The 26,905-nt window shown below is 43.3% G+C and overlaps 1 protein-coding gene across 2 annotated transcripts in view; it reads left to right on the forward strand.

Annotated features, from left to right (window-relative positions):
• daam2.S (dishevelled associated activator of morphogenesis 2 S homeolog) overlaps nt 1-26,905 on the forward strand; it is a 142,835-nt gene that overhangs the window by 26,151 nt on the left and 89,779 nt on the right. For both annotated transcript variants that reach the window (XM_041564209.1, XM_018264898.2), the window contains exons 2-3: nt 4,354-4,556; nt 26,554-26,643. In XM_041564209.1, the coding sequence (XP_041420143.1) occupies nt 4,383-4,556; nt 26,554-26,643 (264 nt within the window). In that variant the 5' untranslated portion in view covers nt 4,354-4,382. The remainder of the gene's footprint in view (nt 1-4,353; nt 4,557-26,553; nt 26,644-26,905) is intronic.

Consider the following 26,905-nt stretch of genomic DNA (forward strand, 5'->3'; position numbering starts at 1 on the left):
CTTTCAGATTTTGATGACAGGGGGCCCTTTTACTACTGCAAGGACAGTGTGCAAAGTACAATTTCAGGAGTAAGCTTTCTTCCCACAATTCCAGCATAATTAGGCTACAAGGGGAGATGCACCAGACACAATTGTCTCCAACAGGGCAGCCATCAGGGGGGGACAGGGGGGAGAGTTGTAGGGGGCCCCGAGGGTAAGGGGGGCCCTGCCACGCCACACTTACTTGATTAGCCGGGCCCTCCATCTTTCTCAGAGCTGCTGACTTCGGGAAGACATGGATGTTTAAGGGGCCCTGGCCACCAATTTTCTCATAATGTGGGTGGGCCCTGGCCACCAATTTTTTTTCTCATGTGGGGTCCTAGCCACCAATATTTTTTAATGGGGGGCCCTGGTCACAAATGTTTTTTTTTGGGGGCCCTGACCCCAATATCTTTTTATTTTTTATTAACATGTGGGAACCCTAGCCACCAAATTTTTTTTGTTTTTTTACTGTGTGGTGGGGGGTGGACCTGTGGTGTGGGGAGGGCGGACCTGTAGGTGGGGCTTGCGGTGGGTGCAGCCCAGGGGGCCCAGGAAATTTTTTCGTATGGGGCCCTGCGATTTCTGATGGCGGTCCTGGTCTCCAATATCCAAGAAACTTTAAATGGGGTTCTTTACATTTAAATAACCTTTTATTATGTAATAGAACATTCAATTCAAGGCAACTTTCCAATTGGTCTTCATTTTTTATATATTTTTTCATTATTTGCCTTCTTCTGGCTCTTTCCAGCTTTCAAATGGGGGGTCAATGATCCCAGCAGCCAAAAACCGATTGCTTTGTCAGGCTACAGTTTTATTGTTACTTTTTTATACTTATCTTTCTATTCAGGGCCATATTTATGTTGCAGTTTCTCATTTATGCCACTGCCTGGTTGCTAATGGAATTCGGACCCTAGCAACCAGATAGCCGCTAAAATTCCAGAATGTAGAGCTGATGAAAAACGTGAAATAATTAAAAAAACACAAATAATAAATAAATGAAGACCTATTGCAAATTGTCTCAGAATATCACTCTCCACGTCATACTAAAAGTTAATTCAGTGGTGAACAATATTTTAAAGTGGTTAATGCCACTTTAATGGAAAAAGGGTTATCCAAATACTTTGGATAGTGCTTTTCAGCCCTTAAATTTAATCTTAAATAGGAGCTTTCTGCTCTGACAATTTCTTGCTGACTGATAACCACCCTGTGCGTATATTGTGTGGGGCGCATTAGTTTTATAGCTGCCTGCTGTGATAGAGTATCCAGTTACTGAGTCGGAATCTTCTACAAGGTAGTAACATAAACTAGAGGGATTGTGATGTAATAAATCTCCTTTTCACTCCAAGAGAGGGGAATGTGACTAGCCAATAAGAATGAATGTTTGGAGAAAGCCATCCAATCACATTGTATAAATCCCCAGGTGCCCTCTTGCTTCAGACTGGCCTGTCCGTGTTCAGATCATGAATGTGTCTCTCCACTTCAGCTGAGTTCTATTTGCAGCAATTGGCAAGGGATGGGGATTATGCAAATAAATCAGTTTGGGCTTCATGAGAACTTTCCTGAGCAGGATAAATTATTGTTTTTGGAGGGAATGAGTTGTCTTAGCTCATGTAATGCTCTCCTTGGGGGGGGGAATGCGGATACATAGACTTTAACCTCTTCATGCTCCAAGCGATTCCTTTCAATGGAATTGCTTTGTGCACGAGATGTCGCCCCACCCAAAGCCACCTACTCATGGCACAGGAACCTACAGAAGAACAGAGAGCAGATTGTTGGACATTAGCACTGAGATCAGCTCAGATATACCCTGTAGCATAAGACACCTACATACTCTCAGTCTTATCTTGCCCCTCTCTATTCCTGATCCACCATCAGCTGCAGGGGTTCAGTGATCTATCCAGAATTAGCTAAGTACTGCATTTCTCTAAATGTCAGCAGGGAATTTGAGGCTTTCAGGCAAATCCTGGAAATATTTAGCAATTTTTATTCAGTGGTAAATAAGGAGATTTTTCTGGCACAAACCCCACTGCTCCACCCTAACTAACTCCATCCCAACTCCACGACTGACAGGGACTTCTGTGTCCCAGATCCATATTTGGCTGTCATTGGGTGCTGGGAGTTGTTGTACATCAGAAACAGTTGAATGACTGTAGTTCATGCAACACTGATAAGCATTACTATTGACATCTTGTCTTTCTGTTGCCATCTTGCCCTTTTGTGTTCAAATACCCTACTGTTTACATCTTGCCTTACTGCCCAAATCTTGTCTTATAGTCTCCAATTTGTCCTTCTGTCCCCATCTTACTGTGTACTGTCTCCTTTTTGCCCTACTTTCTCCAACATACTCTATTGTCTCCATCATGTCCAACAGTTTCCATCACCATCTTGCCCCCCATCCCCCAGTGGAAGCATCTGGATCTCTGCTGTTTGCTCCTGATAACTTTCTAGTGTTAGGGGGACATACTGCTTTTCGCTTTTATAAAATAAACAGTTGTAAGGGAGAGTCATCTAAACAGGAAAGCTAAAGAGGGAAAGCACATAGATCATTAGTTACTTGCTCTGGCCTAATGACCTTTCCATCCACTCATTAGGGTGAATCCTCTTAGCCTATTTCTGGCCGCCATATGTTCAGAACCACAGCTTGTCAGCTCCTTGCTACTAAATATAATCCCAGTAGGATGCAGAGTTACACACATTACTGTCTCGCAACTGTGAAAGCTCAATAACACCGTCACATTCCCTAGCAGCTGAGACTGAAAAAAGATGCACAGCCATCAAGTCCAATCAACCACTTCAATAATTCTGAGTAAGTGCTCTTACAGACGAGCACTTTTAGCTGCACTCCCCTGCATTCTGGTTTCATGCGTTTGGCCGCAGGGGAGCGCAGGATTAGACACACTGCATACTTTTCAATGGGGCTGTACTCACACAGACGCATGTAAGCGCCGAACGCAGCATGTTGCATGTTTCCTGTGTTCAGTGCTTACATGCATCTGTGTGAGTACAGCCCCATTGAAAAGAATTCAGTGTGTCTAATCCTGCGCTCCCCTGCGGCTGAAGGCATGAAACCTGAACGCAGGGGAGCGCAGCTAAAAACTCTGCAAGAGCCCTAAGGGTTTCTTTCTCATACTATTTATAAAAACCTATTCATATGTGCTCTATACAGTTTCAGCTATAAAACAAAGCAGATATCTGTGCACCCCAAAGGGAGATTCACTCAGTTGCACTGATATGCTGCTTAAAAGCCCACCCAGCACCATCATAAAGAAGGCCTAAAACCCTAAGGGTTTACAGATGAGCGTTTGAAGCTGCGATCCCCTGCGTTCTGGTTTTATGCGTTCAGCCGCAGGGGAGTGCAGGAGTAGACGCATTCAGTTTTTTTCAATGGGGCTGTAGGCACACATGCGCATGTAGGCGCCAAACGCAGGTTCACCCCAAAGGGAGATTCACTCAGTTGCACTTATGTGTTGCTTAAAAGCCGACCCAGCACCATTATAAAGAAGGCCTAAAACCCTAAGGGCTCTTACAGCCGCAGGGGAGCGCAGGAGTAGACGCATTTAGTTTTTTTCAATTGGGCTGAATGCACACAGGCGCATGTAGATGCCGAACGCAGGTTGAGGCGCAACATGCTGCATTTTTCCTGCATTCAGCGCCTACATGTTTCTATTCAATTCCTCAGCCCCATTGAAAAAAACTGAATGTGTCTACTCTTGCGCTCCCCTGCGGCTGAACGCATAAAACCGGAACGCAGGGGAGCGCAGCTTCAAACGCTGCAAATTTCTCTGTTACCTGATAGATACTGCTTAGTAAAACTCTTTAAGTATTCCACCAATTTACACAATAATTTGTGGTCGATGATGCTGTAGTTTTGCATAGGTAGGGAATGTAATTTATGGTAGGAGGTTGCTTGCCTTGAGAGCTTACAATCTAAACATTTTCCTCTCTGTACAGGCTAAATCCCTTATGCTGAGATTTTACAATCTACATACAACCTTTCTGGGTGTAGATTAAGTTGGCTCCAAGTGACAGTAAATCTCTCTTTGCAGGATAACATTTTTGCTTGCTATAAGGAACTATCTATACTATATTTGTACAGGATAATGTGTCCTTGTGATAAGAGCTACACACTATACATAAGGCTTTTTATGCAGGATAACTTGGTTCCTTACCATAAGAGCTACTATTCTATATATGATATGTATACTGTATACTGTATATCTACTTACTAACAAAATGGGCATATCTAAAGCTCATGTCCATACTTGGTTGAGACATGAGATGGGGCAGAGCAAACCAACATATTACTGAATATCCTCCCTTCTGTCTCTGCAGATCATGATGAGTAGATAGCACCCTACACAATGACCATGGCTCCCAGGAAAAGGAGTCGTCATGCCCTTGGGTTCCTTTGCTGCTTCGGGAGCAGTGAACACCCTGAAATCAACCTCAAGGACAACAATCCGCTTCATTTCATGGAATTTGCTGGGCCAATTCCCTCGGCTGAGGAGCTCAATGCCAGGTTCTCCGAACTAGTGGTAAGTCAGATTCCACCTATAATAGTGGGGCAAATGTCCTATACCCATCTATATAACTGAATAATTGAAATTATGTGTGAGGGCTTTTACTTATCGACTCATCCTCTGCAATATCACGGACTGAGAGAATGGAGGACTAAGAAGCTTATTAGAATGATTCATACATGGTCAGTATTAAGCAACAGCAGCCCTACTGAGAATTCTGGGAAATTCAGTCCAGCAGGTTGGACACTTGATAGACACAGTTAAACCCAATATAAAGAATTTCAGTTTAGGCTTAAAGGGCAGATTGGCCAGTGAAGGTCAAAGTGCCTGTGAGACGGCTTTGTATTCAGTGGGGAGTTGTTTCACTGTGGGCTGTACGGAGGGAGAACAAACTCTATCATTATCCATTATCTATTCATCCCCTAGCCACTGGCTTCCCATTAGGGCCCTTCTTTGTGTTAAGTAAAAGGGCAGTTTTAGAGCTGTTTTGCCCCAGCTGGAAACTATTAAGTGAAAGGTCACACATTCATTTCAATTTGTATTATTCCTTTTTTTAAATAATGTTTTATTTCTTATATTTTTGCCCCATAGTCCTCCTGTTTGGCACTTACTATGGTTTTTGCGGCACTATACCATGGGTGGCAGTATTTCTCAGTATTTGTGCCTACAGCAATACTATTGGGTCTAGCGCTGAGCCCATCCCACGATCTTGGCCTGGTTAAAAAGCAGCCCTCTGGCTGTTGTTAAAGGGATACTGTCATGGGAAAAAACATTTTTTCAAAATTAATCAGTTAATAGTGCTGCTCCAGCAGAATTCTGTACTGAAATCCATTTCTCAAAACAGCAAACAGATTTTTTTATATTTAATTTTGAAATCTGACATGGGGCTAGACATTTTGTCAATTTCCCAGCTGCCCCTGGTCATGTGACTTGTGCCTGCGCTTTAGGAGAGAAATGCTTTATGGCAGGCTGCTGTTTTTCCTTCTCAATGTAACTGAATGTGTCTCAGTGGGACATGGGTTTTTACTATTGATTGTTGTTCTTAGATCTACCAGGCAGCTGTTATCTTGTGATAGGGAGCTGCTATCTGGTTACCTTCCCATTGTTCTTTTGTTTGGCTGCTGGGGGGAAAGGGAGGGGGGTGATATCACTCCAACTTGCAGTACAGCAGTAAAGAGTGATTGAAGTTTATCAGAGCACAAGTCACATGACTTGGGGCAGCTGGCTAATTTACAAAATGACTAGCCCCATGTCAGATTTCAAAATTGAATATAAAAAAATCTATTTGCTCTTTTGAGAAATGGATTTCAGTGCAGAATTCTGCTTGAACAGCACTATTAACTGATTTTCCCATGACAGTATCCCTTTAATCCATAGCTCTCAAATCTAGTAGCAGCTTGAACAGTAAATAGCCTTCAGTTCTGACTGTGTCCTGGAAATAACTCTGCTAATTTGTTCCTAGGGTAGTTACCATGGTTTACATAATGAGCTGTCAGGCAGATTTCTAGGTGTACTATATATGGTGAATTCCAAAATCAGTGATCCTGGTTAATATTGTGATGGGTTGTTGCGCTGTTACCCTAGTGACTGTGGTATGTTGCCATGGTAGTTACCACCCTGAACACCACAAATTGAGACTATGAACTAAACAGTAGCAGGTGCAGGGAATACCGTATATGGCATAAATCCCTCACAGTAATAACCAAAGGGCAACTGTAACCAAGTTAACTGCAATGCTGTTATTTGGCAATCTCAAGGCATTAGGGGGCAGATTCACTATCCAGTGAATTTTCGCCAGCATTCTTTTCACACTCATCGCAACACTTTGCCAGGCACATATGCGCTCAGACTACACCAATTCACTAATATGTGGTGTTTCATCCTGGGGGCTGAACGCAGGTGACTTTTCACTAGCGTTACTTCGGCATTGCGAGCATTTCAAAGCGAAGATGCGCTAGCGTTCATATCTGTGTAGTGAAAATTAACTAGTGATCTTGCGCTCAGGTCAATTTGCATATGGCGGGTAATTTAAAGTTGTATGGAGGTCTTTATTATAAATATTACTGCAAATGGTTTAAGTTACCGGTTTATATTACACAAGTCCAGGGAGTTAATATAATGCCCTACACATGAGCCCACTGTAAGATTAATCTTCCATATGTTATGAAATGTCTGGAAAAAACGGTTCCCCAAAAAAAAAGTTTGTTAGGACTTTTGCAAGCAATCATGCTGAAAAAAGGAAAAGACGACAGCGTTTTTTGAACTTTGATGCATTTTCAGCGCACAGAATACGATGTAAGTGACAGAAAATTGAGGAAGATCTAGCTGCTTTATAGCACTTCGTCTGGTCTGGGGGGGTGAAGGCATTTTAGTAAATTTGCTTAGTAGCCTCCGTTCGCCCGAGCGAAAAGAGTGCGAATGATCCCTAGCGATGGTCTGTTTCACTAGCAAATTGTCGCCTGTTAGTAAATTGGTGATGTCTCTGCAGGTAGCAAGCGGAAGCCACTTCGCTCTTTAGTAAATCTACCCCTAGGTTTGGCTACTTTTTTAATTGACCAACCCAATTATATGGTGGAGCTAAAAAAAAAAACTGGAGTACCAAATTGTTGGGGACTTTAATAACCCTATAATGTTAAAATAAATATGTATGGTTGTTGTCCCACAGATTCACAAAGACGTTTTCATCATTTATCTCTCTTCCTATTCTGCCCTTCTACATTGGAGGTCCCATCACTAATGCAGAATATCCCAGACCCTCCTGCCGTACAGTGCTGTGCATACACTACCCCTAGGAATAGGATAGAGTAGCTATTGTCAGTTCATCTCAAATGGGCTAACAATGGCCCTGTCATTTGCCGGTACCAGACAGAACCGCGAAGCTTTGTCTCCTCATCACACATACAGCTGGTGTTGTGGCTAATGGGATGGGGAATCTCTGTATGGGATTATATTTGCTGCACACACAGGGCAGGAGGGGTGAGTGGTTTATACTTGCCCTTGGGTCTGATATTTATCACTTTTTTTATTTAGACAGGGACTGGTATCGAAACGGTATTACCATTGACTACTCCCCATTTTATAAATATATAATACACAAAAGCCATGAATATCTTGTAAATTATATCCTTATAAACGGTGAGTTCTGATGTCATCAGTTATAAACGGTGAGTTCTGATGTCATTTCTGTCACATGACCCACTGAAACTTTTGTATTATAATAAATAAAGTACCCCCAGTTGTAAAATATGAGGATATTAGAAGTTACCTCGGAGTTCCATGACCTGTATAAAAACACTCGGCTTGTGTGTGTGTTTACATGTGCGTGGGAGGCAGGGAGCCAAGTTGGCATTTCCCTGTTGGGAGACTTCCTAGCCCTGTATTTCCGAGCTGACACTCCCTGAAACCCCAGGTTACAGTAGTGAGGTGACTTTATCCCCTTCCTGGAAGCTGGAGCCAGTCAGTCATGTGACAGGGAGGACAAGGGCAAAGTTGATTCAGTGTGAGGTAAATGGTTTGGTCCCAGGAGGGAGTCTCTGTCAGCGCTTCTGTTGTTCTGACAGGAATGGTTTATTTTAGAAAGTTATACAAAAGAGTTACGTCGCCTCACCCCCTGCTTGACCAGTGGGATGTCACCAGAGGAAGATGCCGGGAGCCTGTGTCTTTGGGTCCAGTAGAAACAAGTAAAGTGACAGGGCCAGCTTGTAAGGAGTTTATATGTGTTAAATCTCTCAGCACTAGTGAGAAACAGACAGGCCAGAGTCAGACAGCAATGAATGGGCAGTTCTGTGCCTCAGAATGGCAGTATAGAAGGGTCAGTACCTCAGGAAAAACCCTGCCACTAAAGTGGAAGTTTGGGGGTAATCAGTATCTCATGGTACTACCCAGGGTGGGTAAGTGAAGGGGTATTAATATTATACTGTAACTACTGACTGGAATGGTTCAGTCCAGAACCTACATAAGTGACTTCCTCTTTGGCAAGATGGCTGCCACCTGAGGGGGCGAGTAGATACATGAACATTAGTTACACAGGATCAGCTAGGAAGGTTAGATGTATAAACTCTCCCAGTACCAGTGAATAACAGATGGGCAGTCTTGTGCCCCAACATTGAGATAAAGAGGGCTCCATCCCCCAGTAGAAGTTTTGGGGTACAGCAGGTGATGAATAGTACCCGGGATGGGTGACATCAATGGTCATTAAAGGGGTTGTTCACCTTTAAATGAGCTTTAAGCAGTGTCGGACTGGGGGGACCGGGGCCCACCGGGACTGCTGTCTAGGGCCCCCCGCCCCCCTTGCTGCTCTGCACCGTGCCGTGCGCTGCCTTCCTTCTGTTCCACGCCGGCGCACATGCGCAGATGGCACGGTGCTCCGGCTTTTTTTTTATTTTATAAAAAAACACGATTGGTCTGGCCCGGCAGTTCTCTTTCAGGCAGCAGAGAATTTTTTTCTGATTTATTTCTGCATGTTAAAATAATAATAACAGCCAAATGTGGATGAGAGGAAAGATAGTTCCATCAGCCTAAGCAGACTGGGCAGGGGCTGTTGTGGTGATTTCGGGTGAGGGTGTATGATGTCAGTGGCTGGGGTGGGTGATGGCCTGGAGGTGTGCCCCTTGATGTCAGGATTGATTGGCTGATTGCCGCGTAATTAATTTAAAAGCCCCATCCAGAATTCAGAAATCCGGCAGGCAGTTTCCACCCAGGTAGCCCTTCTGAAAAGCGGTGGCAACCCTATTGCAACCGCAATAGGGTTCCCACCTAGTCGGTATTTTACCAGCCTGGCCGGTAAAAATTATGTTTGATCCCAATGTTATTAATAGGGAAAAAATATAAATATATAGGAAGGCTGGTATTTTTTTCCAGAAAAGGTGGCAACCCTACCCTTAATCAATGCTTTGTCTGCCCCCTATGCTCCCTCGTGTCATTCAGACAAACCCCAGGGCAGTCGGACAGACAGAATATCTTCTCAGCACCAGGCTATATATGTATGAAAATAAACATCTGGTGTAAAGCTCACCATAGACATGCAGATTTTTAGCCTCGATGTTCAGGCCGTGACAGTAATCGCACGAAAGGTATGTTGTACGTACTGGTGACATTGACCCATTGAGATCGTCAGATCAATACATGCAGTGAAATTATTGTTAGCCTACTGAAATCTTCTAACCTTTCTGATCAACCAGGGTTGGACTGGAGCACTGGTTGGACTACTGGAAGTAGACCCTTCGGCTGCAGGGGGGCCCAGGAGGTACAGGGGCACCATGAGACCCTAATTCATTTACAATTGCAGTAAATATTGGTAAAACATGTCAACCTCTAGACATTTTGGGGGCCTAAAAAATACTTTGCTGTGGGGCCCAGTAATATCTAGTTACACCACTGAACTTGTCCTACTTTCTCCATCTTGTCCTACAGTATCTGTCTTGTACTACCGTTACCATTTACTTTTTTGTTGCCACTTTGGCCTTACCATCTCTGTTTTTCTACTGTTATCATCTTGTCTTGTCTCCATCTTACCCCAATGTCTCCATCTTGTACTGCTGTTATTATTAGATGGTTTTCCCATCTTGCCCTACAATCTGTATCTTGTTCTACTGTCACCATCTTCCCTTCTTTCTCCATCTTGTCCTACTGTCTCCATCTTGTCTTACTGTCTCCATCTTACCCCAATGTCTCCATCTTATTCTACTATCTCCATTTTGTCCTATTGATCTTATTCTACTGTCTCCATTTTGCACTAATTTCACCATTTTGTCCTACTTCATCAGCTTGACATACTATCACTATATTGTTCTGCTGTCTCCATTTTCTCCTACTATCTCCATCTTGCACTTATGTCTTGTCCTACTGTCACCACCTTTTTCTACTCCTGCCAACTTGCCTGCTTGGCTTACTCTCCCTTCTATCCCTAACACTTCACACCTCCTATTTTGCTTCCCTGTAGGGTCACAACAGCCTCCACTGTTTGGGCTCCTTGAAAGACAGCTCTGAGCATTTAACAAAGAATGTAGAAATAGACAAAAAAAATAAATGAAGTCATCTTGTCATTTTCTTTATGAAGTTGCTATTGCTTCCCTGTTTATGTTATGGTCCAGCAGTTTTGTAATGAATCGGATCTCCCCACAGACCCACCATTCTGGAAAAATCATTATTTGTGCCTGGCTGCATTTAGTTGACTGATTAGAAGATTTATTCCTCCCTGTCAGATCCAATTTCCATCTTTCCACGCTGCTGGCATATCTTTCTGACTCCTTCCTGCTAGTGGGAAACTCTCTGGTCAACCAGCATGGGAATTAGTGCCAGATTTATGGCTTATTTCATTTTCAACTCAAATACATGTTTATTTTCCTTTTTATCTGGACAAAGATGTTTTTATTAAGCTGGGGGGATTGTAGTTACCTGCATATAGAAGAGCCCTACATAACAGCAAGAAAAGCTAAAAACACCACAAATCTCTATTTTTTTTTTTATCCACAAAAATATATCAGTGTGATTGTGGAACAACAGGGAGAAATGGTGCCTATAGCAGCAGTGAGATAATAGTCTCTGGGAAGGATGGATGTGGGATAGCAGGTATAGTAGGGAGAGATGGTGTCTATAGTAACAGTGGATAATAGTCTCTGGGAAGGGAGTGTGACTGTGGGATAGCAGGTATAGTAGGGAGAGATGGTACCTATAGTAACAGTGGATAATAGTCTCTGGGAAGGGAGTGTGACTGTGGGATAGCAGGTATAGTAGGGAGAGATGGTGTCTATAGTAACAGTGGATAATAGTCTCGGGGAAGGGAGTGTGACTGTGGGATAGCAGGTATAGTAGGGAGAGATGGTGCCTATAGTAACAGTGGATAATAGTCTCTGGGAAGGGAGTGTGACTGTGGGATAGCAGGTATAGTAGGGAGAGATGGTGTCTATAGTAACAGTGGATAATAGTCTCTGGGAAGGGAGTGTGACTGTGGATAGCAGGTATAGTAGGGAGAGATGGTGCCTATAGTAACAGTGGATAATAGTCTCTGGGAAGGGAGTGTGACTGTGGGATAGCAGGTATAGTAGGGAGAGATGGTGTCTATAGTAACAGTGGATAATAGTCTCTGGGAAGGGAGTGTGACTGTGGGATAGCAGGTATAGTAGGGAGAGATGGTACCTATAGTAACAGTGGATAATAGTCTCGGGGAAGGGAGTGTGACTGTGGGATAGCAGGTATAGTAGGGAGAGATGGTGTCTATAGTAACAGTGGATAATAGTCTCTGGGAAGGGAGTGTGACTGTGGGATAGCAGGTATAGTAGGGAGAGATGGTACCTATAGTAACAGTGGATAATAGTCTCTGGGAAGGGAGTGTGACTGTGGGATAGCAGGTATAGTAGGGAGAGACCTCTATCTTTCTGTGTCCAATTTACCCCTGTGCCTCAGGCCCATGAAGTCTGGAAAAAGCCATTGTGGTTAGTGACTGTGTAACTAAGCCCTATAACCTGCACCTGACTAGTCAAGTAATGCTATAAAATAGTGAGTGTACATACAGACATCGTTGTGTAAGTGAGAGAATTCTGGAGCACACCTATCTGGAACATAGGCTAACTGGATCATTTATTTGGTGGCTGTACTGAGTAGGGATGTAGCGAACGTCGGAAAAAAAGTTCGCGAACATATTCGCGAACTTGCGCAAAAATGCGAGCGGTTCGCGAACGGTTCGCGAACCCCATAGACTTCAATGGGAAGGCGAACTTTAACATCTAGAAAAGACATTTCTGGCCAGAAAAATGATTTTAAAGTTGTTTAAAGGGTGCAACGACCTGGACAGTGGCATGCCAGAGGGGGATCAAGGGCAAAAATGTATCTGAAAAATCTGCCTGTGTGTGCTTGGAAGAGATAGTGTAGGGGGAGAGCTGTTAGTGATTTCAGGGACACCAGTCCCACTCCCCAACACTGCTAGACTAATAGCACTGGGCTCTTATAGTAGTAGTAGTAGTAGTAGTAGTAGTAGTAGTAGTAGTAGTAAAACAACAAAAAAATAAATAAAAGCAGTCCTTACAAGGACTACTGTTATTGCAGCAGTCAGCAGATGAGATCTGAAGCAGGACAGCTGCCCACTGCAGCTACATACAGAGCACTGCAGTAGAAGGTAGATTACTAGCCAGCAAAGCTACCTAAGCTTAAATGTCCCTCAAACCCCTGCAGACTTCTGTCCCTACAATAACAGAGCAGTATCAAAACGATTACTAGCCAGCAAACTTTCAACTGTCCCTGAAATCACTAACAGGCAGCAGCTCTCTCCCTACACTATCTCTTCAGCACACACAGGCAGAGTGAAAAACGCTGCAGGGCTTCGGTTTTTATAGGGAAGGGGAGTGGTCCAGGGGAGAGCTTCCTGATTGGCTGCCATGTACCTGCTGGTCTGGGGTGAGAGGGCAAAAAAAAGCGCCAACAATGGCGAACCCAAAATGGCGAACGTCGCGCGACGTTCGCGAACTTCCGGCGAGCGCGAACACCCGATGTTCGCGCGAACAAGTTCGCCGGCGAACAGTTCGCGACATCTCTAGTACTGAGCAGATGGTTGTATTAAGAATAACTATTATTATAATGAACTCGGACAGCTGGGGTGCAGAAGTATTTTTTTGCTGGAATCTATAGATTTAATCCCAGTTATTAATATTTAATGCTCCTTACCATTGCTCTGAGTCTAGACATTGTATGTAGCAATATAAACTTTAGCAGCAATAATTCCCTATGTGCCGCGTTCAACTGAAAGCCGCTAATGACAGACAATAACACAATTTCTCGGTAATAAATAGATTTAACGAGTTGATATCACGACCCAGTGAAACACTGTTGCTAATTAATCACTTTCTGGGAACACAAGAGCTCGCACTGGTTGCAAGAAGCTCCGCACCCTCTCTCCTTGTACTTGGATTTGATTGTAGGACCTGAAATGTCTAATTTATAACTCACAGGTTTCTGTTCAGCCCTGGAAATTTATTTGGAAAATTGGCCAGTCCTGTCTGAAAATGTACAGTCTGTTTAATGGCACATTTAGTTTAACAGCAGCTCTGACGCACATGTTTAAATAGAACTATACAAAGAAGGAATGTTCTGTGCCTACAATAAGCTCATGCTGTACTATTGAAGAGAAACATGGCAACTTCCACCCTGATACAAATATACAGAAAGGAATATTCTGTGCCAGTGGTACATTCATACTGTACAGTATGAAATATCTCACCCCTAAATATACAAAGAAGAAATATTTTGAGTGAACTAAGGACTATCCTTTAACAGGTGTAAACTACAGGTAACTCCATGGCAGCTCCCAGAAAAATTCATAAATGCTACATAATTTAATAACCTTTATTATTTCATTGCCCAGTCAATGTGCAGTTGCCTGAGATCTTGTTGCCCAATTCGTGTGTATTTCAACAGTGGCATAAAGTGGCATAAAGTGGCTAGTGGTGTAACTAGATACCACTGGGCACTACAGAAAATTATTTTTCAAAATGTTTAGACTTGTTTTTAGGGATGTAGCGAACCGCCGAGTATGTGTTCGCGAACGCCGTTCGCGAACACCGGCAAAAAATGCGAACAGTTCGCGAACTGTTCGCGAACTTCGAACATCCGAAAATCGTTCGATTCGAACGATCGTAGGATTTTTAATCGTTCGATCGAACGATTTTCGTTCGAATCGAACGAAAATCGTTCGATTTTAGCGATCGAATGGTCGAATGGTCGAACGATTTTGACGCGAACGCCTATTGGCGAACGTCGCGCGACGTTCGCGAACTTGCGGCGGATGCGAACAGCCGATGTTCGCGCGAACAAGTTCGCCGCAGAACAGTTCGCTACATCCCTACTTGTTTTACCAAAATTTATTGAAACTAGGGATGCACCGAATCCAGGATTCGGTTCGGGATTCGGCCTTTTTCAGCAGGATTCGGATTCGGTCGAATCCTTCTGCCCAGGCTAAACCGAATCTGAATCCTAATTTGCATATGCAAATTAGAGGTGGGGAGGGGAATCACTTGTCTTGTCACAAAACAAGGAAGTAAAAAATGTTTTCCCCTTCCCACCCCTAATTTGCATATGCAAATTAGGGTTCAGATTCGGTTCAGTATTTGCCCGAATCTTTAGTAAAGGATCCGGGGGTTGGAGCGAATACAAAATAGTGGATTTGGTGCATCCCTAATTGAAACTGTATATGAATTAGGGCCACATGGGGCCCCTATTCCTTCCGGGCCCCCCTGCAGCCACAGGGTCGGATTGGAGAACTGGGGGCCCACTGGGTTCCAAACTACCAGCCGCCCCTGCACGCGTGTGCGAATGTCAGTGCACATCCGGCAGATCATGGGAGCGGGTCTGGGCCGGGGGCCAAACAAGTTTTTTTCCGTTGTCCTGCCGGCCCAGTCTGACCCTGGCCCCCAAACTCGCTACAATGCGTTGGGTTGGGCGCATGCCAGTGACATCACTGGATCTGTATGCATCCAGGCGCATACATACAACTTGCCTGGCATCTTGTCCCAGCAGGTGACGCTGGCCGGACCCAGCAGCACAAAAAAAATATTATAAAATATAATATTTAAAGGAAAGAAAATGTAAATAATAATTGAAAATAACCTGGTTGGATGAGATCTTGTTGCCCATTCCATATGTATTTGGATAAGATCTTTTTGCCCATTCTGTGTGTGTTTGGATGAGATCTTGTTGTGCAGTCCATATGCATTTGAATTAGATCTTGTTACCCTTTACACATGCAGATGGAATGTGGGCAGAAGTATGAGCGCATCTATGTCAGGAAGGGGTTAATATCATTAAGGGCCCCATTATTTTCTTTTAATGTTGCCCTGATTAGCTGAGATTTTCTGCTAATTCCGACACCCTGGAACACGCAGCCCAATGGCTGGAATAACATGGAAAGTGTTGATTTTCTACAGTAATAAAAATTCATTAATCCGCCTCTCGAAGGTAAAGGGCATGTGGATTCAAGGCAGAGTTATTGGCAAATATTTTCCTTGGGCCCCTGTCAGAATCGTCCCTTTGTACTTGAAAATCCCTGGCGCGGGAGAATGGAAAAATCCATCATGATCCTCGTGGACGCGTGTCAATCCCCGTTACAGGATCCCATGTTTTTGTAAAGTGTGTTTATATAGAGGGTCCTTAGTATATTTTAACAATGGTGATGCAGTAGCAAGTATTTAGAAATCCCTCCATATGCCAGCACATCAATGGGGCTGTATAACTACTTCCTACACTCACTAGACCAGTTTTGTTGAATAACATTTGTTATTGTTACGTGTGAAGGACTACAAGATGGATATGTCGCATACAGAGCATGAATATCGACTGGTGTATAAATTTGAGGATATGTAGTAACATGGGTGGAGTTTGCCTAATTCTAGTAATCCATAGTAACCAATCAGATATTGTTTTTCATGACTTTATCTTCTGTGACTGCGCTGGACCAATGAGTACTAACTGCTGGTTGCTGTGATTTCTAGTTGTGGGCAAACGATGCAGTTGCCACATGATATTTTCAAAACATGTCAAATAATGAATTGAATAAGGGGCCTATTTATTATGCTGCGTAAAACGAAATTTGCCGAAAAAACTGTAAAAAGCTGTGTAAAATGAATGGTGAATTTATCAAGGTGTGTTTTATTTTTTGCCGTGCGAACGCCAGATTTGCTGCCATTATTTTACACCGCTTCAGGCAGTGGTGGAACTACAGGGGGAGCAGGTAGCAAGCGTCACTGAAAATGCGGGCAGTACGGAGGGGGCGGGGCCCGGCTGCGCGTCACGCACCAGGGCCCGCCACCTCTAATTACGCTACTGGCTTCAGTCTTTTGTCAGTACAGTAAGTTCCATCAGAAGTTGCATAATGAAAAAGTGGGTAAAAATTAAATTGTTATAGTTTATGTTATAGTTTATGGCTGGTGATGTAGGGCGAAATTACATAATAAAATGCCCCTAAATGCGCAGATTAGCCCTATGACGATCTAAAAAGCAAATGAATTCCACCTCTTCAACATGGGGTTATTTTATAGACCATAGTGCAAACGCACATGAAAATCATTATCCTTGGATTTGCAGCCATAATGGTGACTTCTTGCTTTGAACGTTGTACCTAGTGTTCACAGATTGATCATTACATTCTCTTGCAGGGGATGCTGGGAATTGTATTTCATCATCAACAATTGTAATTATAGTCTGCTATAAGGGCATTATGTCCCTATATCCACACAAGCAGGCAAACACTTGGCCGAGGCTGCATTGTGCGCTGTGTTTGAGCAGGAAGTTATCAGAGAGGTAGACGCCTGTGTATTTTGGCAGGGTTGCCCCTGTAAATGACTTCTGCAGGGGAAAAAAAAGAAAACAAACGCTTTGCAGACTTCTGTTCAAGTGCAGAGCTGTGCCTTCCAGGGTGTGGGGATGGCAGGGAAGTGAAGGGGAGCAGCAAGCTTAGCACTTTCCTATTAACCTTTCCTACACCACACTTCCTAATCAGACCTAAATGTTACCCCCCTTCTGGAAATCTTGTGCAAACTCTGCCAAGGGTCAGTCATTCACAAATGCTGTTTCCCTTTAACAGGAGGGCATCCTGATACATAGAGGGTACCTTTAGTCAGGTATATCACTCAGAAAGAACTGAAAGGGATTTTCCCCAAATTAGAACCAATTAGAACCATGTGACCTTAAATACTGCCACAAGACAAAAGTTCTGCACCTCTAAGACCCCCAGATGTGTGTGCTGAAGACTCGGGATAAGAGCCCACTGTTTGCATTTACACAGCTGTAGCCTGCTGAGGCCTTAACAGAATTAAGTAGAAGAGGAGCAAAAAAAAAGGGAAAAAGAGGCAACACTTTTTTTTAAGCTTCAATTTGGATTTAATTAAAGTAAAACTTCAATAATTCATAATTTTACATTATTATTCCAGTAAGTTGTTTTCAACCCGTGCTGCTGCTCACCAGCGAGGGCAGTCGAGCAGTACAATGAGCCACTGTGTCAGTGTAATTTCTGTAACTGGTAAAGGTAAATGCAAAGTGATTAAGGAACACAAAGACCTTTCATATGGATCATATTCCCCAAATCCCTCATGTTAACTCAGGGAAAATTCCTGCTGAAGCTGGATACGCAAAGGAATCATTTGTAATGTGCTGTATGGATAATGACACCATGCAACCCTGCCACAACTGCCACTTTTCCAGACTGGGCACAGGCCAATCACATCAGATTTTTTAACGTTGCAAAATGTGGCTCAACCCAGAAGGTAAATTGGCTGATATAGTTTAACCCACTTATATGTCAGTATTTTTATATAATGTGGGATTAAGTGTGAGATAGCAGATACAGCAGGTAAACATGAGAGAGTAGACAAGATGGAGGGAGAAGAGCAAGATGAAGGGAGTAGGACAAGATGGAGAGAGTAGGACAAGATGGAGAGAGAAGAGCAAGATGGAGAGAGTAGGACAAGATGGAGAGAGAAGGACAATATGGAGAGAGTCGGACAAGATGGAGAGAGAAGGGCACAATGGAGAGAGAAGGACAAGATGGAGTCAGAAGGGCAAGATGGAGAGAGTAGGACAAGATGGAGAGAGAAGGGCACAATGGAGAGAGTTGGACAAGATGGAGAGAGAAGAGCAAGATGGAGAGAGAAGGGCAAGATGGAGAGAGTTGGACAAGATGGAGAGAGAAGAGCAAGATGGAGAGAGAAGAGCAAGATGGAGAGAGTAGGTCAAGATGGAGAAAGAATGGCAAAATGGAGATAGTAGGACAAGATGGAGAAAGAAGGACAAGATGGAGAGAGAAGGGCAAGATTGAGAGATTAAGACAAGATGGAGAGAGAATGGCAAAATGAAGAGAAGGGCAAGATGGAGAGAGTAGGACAAGTTGGAGAGAGTCGGACAAGATAGAGAGAGAAGGGCAAGATGGAGAGAGTTGGACAAGATGGAGAGAGTTGGACAAGATGGAGAGAGTTAGACAAGATGGAGAGAGTTAGACAAGATGGAGAGAGTAGGACAAGATGGAGAGATAAGGGCAAGATGAAGAGAAGGGCAAGATGGAGAGAGTAGGACAAGGTGGAGAGAGTTGGACAAGATGGAGAGATAAGGACAAGATGGAGAGAGTTGGGCAAGATGGAGAGAGTTGGGCAAGATGGAGAGAGAAAGACAAGACAGGAACAGTATGACAAGATGACAACAAATGGACAGATCACAGTAGTAGCACATATAGAGAAAGATTTTTATCCCCTGAAGGTCTTTCTGCTGGAAAAAGCTGATACATTTTGTTTGTTTTTAAATGTCTGTTTTTTTTAGTTAAATATTTTGGCTTGAGTATTGCTCACATTCCCCATTCGTATCCTCAACAAAATCTTTTGTCAGGTCTGAGATGGCCTATTATAACCTATGAACAAAAATAATTAAGTGGACCCACGAGAAAATACATGAAGAAATATCTCCCAGTGGGGGCTCCTGGGAAATTCACAATGAGAAATAATTTTCACACAGAGAGAAATCACTACTTATAACAAATTTCTGTTCTTTCTATCTGCCGTGTGTATGAGCGATTCTTTAGCTTTTTATTCTGTTCAGTGTTGAAGTGCACCTCTTGGCACCCATGATCATTAGCTGAAAATCTGCCGTAACGATGTCCGGGAAGCTCAGCCACTCGTTGGCCAGGGACATGGACAGCAGGGATAAGATTCTGTGACGGGAAGTGTCAATCCACACCCAGGCCTCGTTGGTAGGCAACCAGGAGATCCAAATAAACACATGGGAAAAGCAATTGAGTAACAGAGCTTGGAAAATGGCTGTGAATCTAATTTTGGGAATAACGCTGAGTTCTGAGGTTTTATTTGGCTGTTTCATACCTTTCTGGCTCTGTATTTATTGCACTAAACAGAGTTAAAGTATACAGTCCACTGAAAAATGTCTCCTCTGTGTGGCATGTCCTTGTTTTATTGTTTATACAGGTATTTAGTTACTTAGGAAGCAGAGGGGCAACGATTCCTTTGGCATTCTCTGTGCTATTGGTGAAATCTCCTTTCCTCCCCCCCAATGAATCATGCATTCCCACTCTCTTGGTAGAGAATCCCATAACTTTACCGCCCTTACAGTAAAGAAACCCTTCCTTTGCTGATGGTGAAATCTCCTTTCCTCCCCTTCAATGAATCACCCATTCCCCTATCTTGGTAAGGAATCCCATAACCTGACTGCCCTTACAGTAAAGAAACCCTTCTTGTGCTGATGGTGAAATCTCCTTTCCTTCCCTTCAATGAATCACCCATTCCCCCTCTCTTGGTAGAGAATCCCATAACCTGACTGCCCTTACAGTAAAGAAACCCTTCTTGTGCTGATGGTGAAATCTCCTTTCCTCCCCTTCAATGAATCACCCATTCCCCTATCTTGGTAAGGAATCCCATAAGCTGACTGCCCTTACAGTAAAGAAACCCTTCTTGTGCTGATGGTGAAATCTCCTTTCCTCCCCTTCAATGAATCACTCATTCCCCTCTCTTGGTAAGGAATCCCATAACCTGACTGCCATTTCAGTAAAGAAACCCTTCTTGTGCTGATGGTGAAATCTCCTTTCCTCCCCTTCAATGAATCACCCATTCCCCCTCTCTTGGTAAGGAATCCCATAACCTGACTGCCCTTACAGTAAAGAAACCCTTCTTGTGCTGATGGTGAAATCTCCTTTCCTCCCCTTCAATGAATCACCCATTCCCCCTCTCTTGGTAGAGAATCCCATAACCTGACTGCTCTTACAGTAAAGAAGCCCTTCCTTTTCCTATTCCCAACATAGTGGTATGTGTGCAATGCTGATAGATACAAATTGTAGTGATTTATCATCTACTTAGGGAGGGGGTGCCAACCTTATTTTCTATATAAAATATATTTCTCCTTTAAATGACACAAAAGTGCATTGCTGTCACATTCAGTGACTGTCGCTTTATCCCTCCTGAGAGCAGCTCTAATAAACTCTGACAACAAAGAGATACAGAGTCAGAGGGACATCGGCCAATGCTCAGTGTAGTTCATGTGAACCTCTGCCCCTCTCCCAATGGCTTATGATTAATGGCTAGAATCCCTGTGCTGTTTGGTGCTGACTGAGATGCCGACACTGGGCAAATTGTGGCTGAGAATTCCCTGGTGCTGCCCACACCTGCACAGCCAGGGGCCAATCTCAGCCCTTTTTAATAAAGAGAGAATTTCAGTGTTGCCTTAAGGCTGTGCCACACAGTAACTGGAAGGCTTTCCAAGGCTTTGCTGTTTCATCCTGTTACTGGCCACAATCTCTCTGAGGGATAAGTCTTTTATTAACTTTATTTTAACTGATGTGATGACAAATTTATGCTGTAAGGAGGGGCAAGAACAGGAACGGAGGATCCCTGCCAACTCTCTGCCAGATACGTCCCTGCTGGGAGTTGCATCAGTCTGTGCTGTGTGAGGATGAAATGACTTTTCTGCATAACCTAAGCATAGATCAAGGGTTAACTGCTAATGATCAAGATAAAGCAAGTTTATTGCTTAACACATATTTTTTAACCAGTTAAATAAAGGCCCAAAAAAAAGCTTATTGGTCCAGGTGTGGGGCCATCCGACGGGCTTCCAAGATCGATATCTGCCCAAAAGTTGGCCAAATCTCGATCGGGCGGCCGCATCTGTGCGTCTATGCGGTCCCGTGATCTGACCGCCTGTATCGAATCCATTCTGATCCAATCATTGAGCCCTAGGGCCCACGATCAGATCAGCCTGATATCGCCCACTTCAATTTGGGCATATCGGGCAGAGATCCGTTCATTTGGCAACACGTCTATGGCCACCTTAAGACAATACAGCTGCCCGAATTAATCTAAAAAGGCATGTGTAGAAGTGTACATCTAGCTCAGCAGTAGTTGCCATATGTGCTTAAAGGGGAAGGAAACCTAGTCGGCGCAAACCCCCCACCCCCCCTCCCGTTTATTGCCCACCCTCCTTCCTCCCCCCTGGCCTACCCGTCCCGCTGGGCAAATGCCCCTAACTTGTTACTTACCCTTCTGCGCAGGTCCAGTCCAGGGAGTTCACAGACGACATCTTCTTCCACGCGATCTTCTTCCTGCTTTAAACGGCGCATGCGCAGTAGGATAATTTTGCCATTACGATCTACTGCGCATGCGCGTGACTTTTGGCGCATGCGCAGTAGATCCGTACCGGCGAAATGATCCTACTACGCATGCGCCAAAACGCCATTCACAGCAAGAAGAAGATCGCGTGGAAGAAGATGTCGTCTGTGAACTCCCTGGACTGGACCTGCGCAGAAGGGTAAGTAACAAGTTAGGGGCATTTGCCCAGCAGGACGGGTAGGCCAGGGGGGAGGAAGGAGGGTGGGCAATAAACGGGAGGGGGGGGGGTTTGCGCCGACTAGGTTTCCTTCCCCTTTAAGGGTCACGGTACTATTTTTTGCCCGAATTTTGTAGAGGCTAAAAAAACACAGGTTATTGACTTGCTAAATATCACAAGATGTTGGTGATGAGCCAGGCTGTTTGACTCAAAAAGCTGACACCTACAAAACAAGCACCCAGCACCCGCTCAGGCAAGTGAGAAAGTATCAGATTGTGAGGACGAGGTGTAATTTTTTGATTTATAGAGCAGAGTTTTGCAAAAGAAAAGTGTCAGAAGTGACACAACTGTATTAGTATGGCCATTCATTTGCAGTTGTGGAACTATGATAGGACAAAATCAGTCTTCTGTCCTCCCTATGTATTACCCTGGGGCAGTGTGTAGTTCGACCTGCAACAAAATCCAATAAAGAGACTGAGCTTGGAGTCTGTAGAATTTACTGGAAAGGCAAGTGGAACAGATAGGGAGAGTGGAAAACTATGTGCTTCTTTCACAGCATGGATTATAACATGGAGTTTTAAGGTCGCTATACACGGAGAGATCCGCTCATTTGGCAATGTCGCCAACCGTGCGGATCTCTCTCCGATATGCCCACCTTGAGGTGGGCAATATCATGCTGATCCGATCGTGGGCCCTAGGGCCCAACGATCGGATCCTAACGCATGGGAAACGGGGTCGGATTGCTGGACCGCATCACCGAACAGATGCGGCCACGATCCGATGGGATTTTTTATCTCGATCGGAGAAGCCCGTCGGGGGGCCCCATACACGGGCCAATAAGCTGCCGACTTGGTCTGTTTGACCGTGTATGGCCACCTTTAGTTCGCACAAGGTACTGTGCTGGGTCACATGGTAGAACTACGGTAGCCAAATAAGTCCAAGTGCAGTTCTGCCATCAGCCATGTGGAGGTGCAGAATAAATATATGAAATGGCCTTGCGTAATTACAGCAAGCATCCAGCAGAGGGAGTTTGCTACAAATGAGAGATAAAATGTAGCAGCATGATGACAGCTTATGCTGGAGACATGACAATCCGTGTATTTGTGATCATTGCTAACTGAACTAGGAAAATCAAACTGGGAGTAATTGCAAGTGGATAGTATTGACTGTGATTGGGTGCACCTCAACAACAAAGGCAGTCCTATATTATGGGCTACAGCCCATCTATACAGTATAGTAGTAATACAGAACTTTGCTGTCACCATTACTACTGAGCAGTTATCTGTATTTAGACCGTTAAGCAAATCCTGTGCCTTATAAGTTATTAAAGAAGGCCTTGGTTACTGAGAGCTTTATTTCTAGAATGACATGAAGAGTAGTGATGGGCGAATTTCTCCCGTTTCGCCAAACAAATTGCGAATTTCCTGTGAAAAATTTGCAAAAAAATTGTGAAACTCGAAAATTTACACCCGTCTCAATTTTGCACACACTTTCAAAAAGTCGTTCACACCAATTTTGACGTCGGCGTTAAAGTCATTGGGCGTCCGAATCTTATTGATGCGCTGCGATTTTGACGCGTGACTTTTCTGAATTGCGACCAATTTTTTTTGACGCTGGCGAATTTTCGCGGGAGTTTCGCAAATTTATTTGCCTGGCGCGAAACACAGAAATTCGTTGTGAATTCGTGACAGATTCATTTATTTGCCCATCGTTAAGTAATTGAGAATCATTTGCTAGGGATCTGTTTATGCCCTGTACTGGCTGGGCTTCCTCTTTAGATAATATCCTGCCTGTAGTTTGGTTGGGGACAATACACTGCAATCAATCCATGTATCTTTAGTAACTTCCACACAAGCCCTTTAAATTGAGACTACATTTTTAAGGGGTTGTTCACCTTTAAATAAACTTTCAGTATGATGTGGAGAGTGATATTCTGAGACAATTTGGAATTGGTTTTCATTTTTTATTATCTTTGGTTTTTGAGTTATTTAGCTTTATATTCAGCAGCTCTCCAGTTTGCAATTTCAGCAATCTGGTTGCTAGGGTCCAAATTACCATAGCAACCATTGATTTGCATAAGAGGCTGGACTGTGAATGGTAGAGGGCATGAATAGAAAGATGAGTAATAAAAAGTAGCAATAACTTTACATTAGTAGCCTTACAGAGCATTTGCTTTTAGACGGGGCCCCATTTGAAAGCTGGAAAGAGTCAGAAGAAGAAGGCAAATAATTTAAGAGCTATAAAAAAAAAATAATAAAGACCAATTGAAAAGTTGCTTAGAATTAGCCATTCCGTAACATACTAAAAGTTAACCTAAAGGTGAACCACCCCTTTAAGATAAAATTATACTTTCTTGGAATGATGCAGACATTTTGAAAGTTCATATTTGACTTGTGCTCCTAAAGTTGCCAAAGGAAGCTTCTTGCTGTCTCTGCTAAAATGTCACCTGAAGCAAGGATCTCACCTCGCCATATTTCTGCTGCTGGTTTAATATCTCCACCTTCTGGTTATTTGGCCCAAGACATTCTCACACTGTAAAAGTCCCTTCCTGACCCAACCAGTAGCCCAAACCTGCACATCAACAAACACAACAGCACAGTGGCTTATCCCTCCTCCCCGTTCCCTCCATGTTTTGAGCACATCCGTTTTACAAGCTTCCATCCTGACCTCAGACAGAATTCTTTGGCTTTATTTATAGATATAGAATCTCACTGTGGGCGCTGTAATCCTATGTAACATGGCAAAGCCTCTCGTTTCTCTCGCCTGCTCCATGAGGTTGGATATTCAGGCAATAAACATTTCCACATGTTCATCTCCTCGGCCACAGCTCAGCTCTCGGATAACATCTTCCAAAATGCCTTTTACCTTGCTATGTTGCTTGTGTCTTTGTGGGGATTATGTTCCCCAAAATAATATTTGTATAGGCTTTTATTAAAGGAGAAGGAAAGCTACAGAGGCATTTTATTGCCAATAGATTAGCTGCAATAGTGCAAGCTAGAATGCTATATTTATTCTGTAGAATGCTTTACCATACCTGAGTAAAAAGCTCTAGAAACTCTCTGTTTGTTTAGGATAGGAGCTGCAGTATTAACATGGTGTGACATCACTTCCTGCTCTGGGCTCAGATTACAGCAGAGAAGGGAGGGGGGGGAGCAAACTGAGCATGCTCTTGCCCAGGGCAATGAGGTTTAAGATAAATGCAGGAAGTCTGATACAGAAGCCCATGAGTACACAATAGAAGGAAAGAAATGTGGTGTTTCTTTTGACAGGGAACTCAGAGCAGCATTACTTTGGAGGTTTTGTGGTATATTTAGATGGACCTTTCTGATAAGGCTTACTTAATTTTAACCTTTCCTTCTCCTTTAAAAAGGAACTGGAACTGCAATGACAAGTCCAAACAAATTTCATATTTAATAGATCTAATGCACCACTATACCATATAAATATGTTGAGCTATTTCATATCTTATTAGTGGCCCTGACAGGGCAACTATCCAGCATTGGAGTGTGTTAGTCTTTAGGGTGAACTGTATGTTCTTGTCCGCCATATTATCTCCTTGGCTGCTGGTTGGTTGGCAGTTAAGAGTAAAGTGTTAACGGAACGACCATACTGTATGTTTGAGGTGGGGTTGTGGAAAGGTTTATTATTGCTGGAGGTAGATTATAAAGACACTACGTAAAGTATTTGTCATGAGCCAAGGTCATATTTGTATTTTCTTTTTTTTTTTTAACAATTCTTTTATTGTGCAACTGTATCAATACAATCATAATACTTTTCATGACATTTTTGAGTTGCATTTTTTCCCAATAAAACAAAAACTTGACAAACATAACCAGAGTGGTGTCATCATAAAATTCAAGTTCTATTTGTAGGGCAACACAGGTTTATTCCAGATGCAATTTGTACCTTCTTATTTCCCTTTTAGATGTGTCTTATTACCATTTGGCCTAGTGAGATATTGGCTTGGAGGTCGCCTCCTGAGAGAAGCGGCCAGTCAATATTTAGCCTATGTCTGGGTCTTCCTCAGTCCAAGGTGCCCAGACCTTACGAAATTTCTCCGGGCATCCCCTTCTCATGTATGTTAGTTTATATAATGGCAGTGCTTTGTCTATTAATTGTTCCCAACCCTGTGTCGTTGGCCCACCTCTAGATTTCCATTTTAGTGCTATCACTTTCTTAGTGTACATCCAAAGACTAGCTAATAGTGTCCTTTGGGCCCTTTTTGGGGAAATTTCCTCCATTTGATTTAATAGTAGTATCTTGGGAAATATTTGTATATTCTAAGCAAAAATGGCCCACACAGCTAAACTGTATTCATAGTCTTGATGTTAGAGGGACAATCCCAAATTACAGACCCCTAAAGGTGGGGATTGTTGGAAAGTGGATGGGGTTTCTGATGAACACAGGAGAGTGGTGGGTCAGTGTGACCTAAAGTGCCCATCTTTCTGTTCTGATAGTTTGTGATTTTAATACAGTTTAAATAAACAATGATAGAGAAGCCAATGCACACCCTACTTATTGATATCTTGAATCTTCCATGGAAAAGGGGCAGAATTGACTTAATCTTGAGAAAATTGGGGGCCCAGTGACAACCACTAGAAATATTTCTTTCTGAGTTTTCCATTATTTTCCAGATCTTTGCCTAATGTGTTGCATATAATTGAGGGAAGAGGAGTCTGTGGCAATGTCTAATCCCTTTTTTTTTCTAAATAAACAGGATGAACTGGATCTCACAGAAAAAAACAGAGAGGCCATGTTTGCTCTTCCCCCAGAGAAAAAATGGCAAATCTACTGCAGCAAGAAGAAGGTAAGTCCGTTGGGCATTTAGCTTCATTATAATAGTTAGCTTTCTTTGTGCTCTATTGATCATTGCACCCACAGTATTAACCCCTTTGGTTCCAGTATTGTGGGAGGCCTAAACCCTATTGGTTGGTCTATGATTTAGTAATCCTGAAACAAGAAACAGTTATAAATAATTACTCTGTCTAACAGAAAATCCTTACTGATGCCCTCTTCATTAAAGGGGAACTCCGGCTTCCAAACCAAAATTTGATAAAGAGACCCACATA

This window comes from Xenopus laevis, chromosome 5S (genome assembly GCF_017654675.1).
Source record: "Xenopus laevis strain J_2021 chromosome 5S, Xenopus_laevis_v10.1, whole genome shotgun sequence".
NCBI lineage: Eukaryota > Metazoa > Chordata > Amphibia > Anura > Pipidae > Xenopus > Xenopus laevis.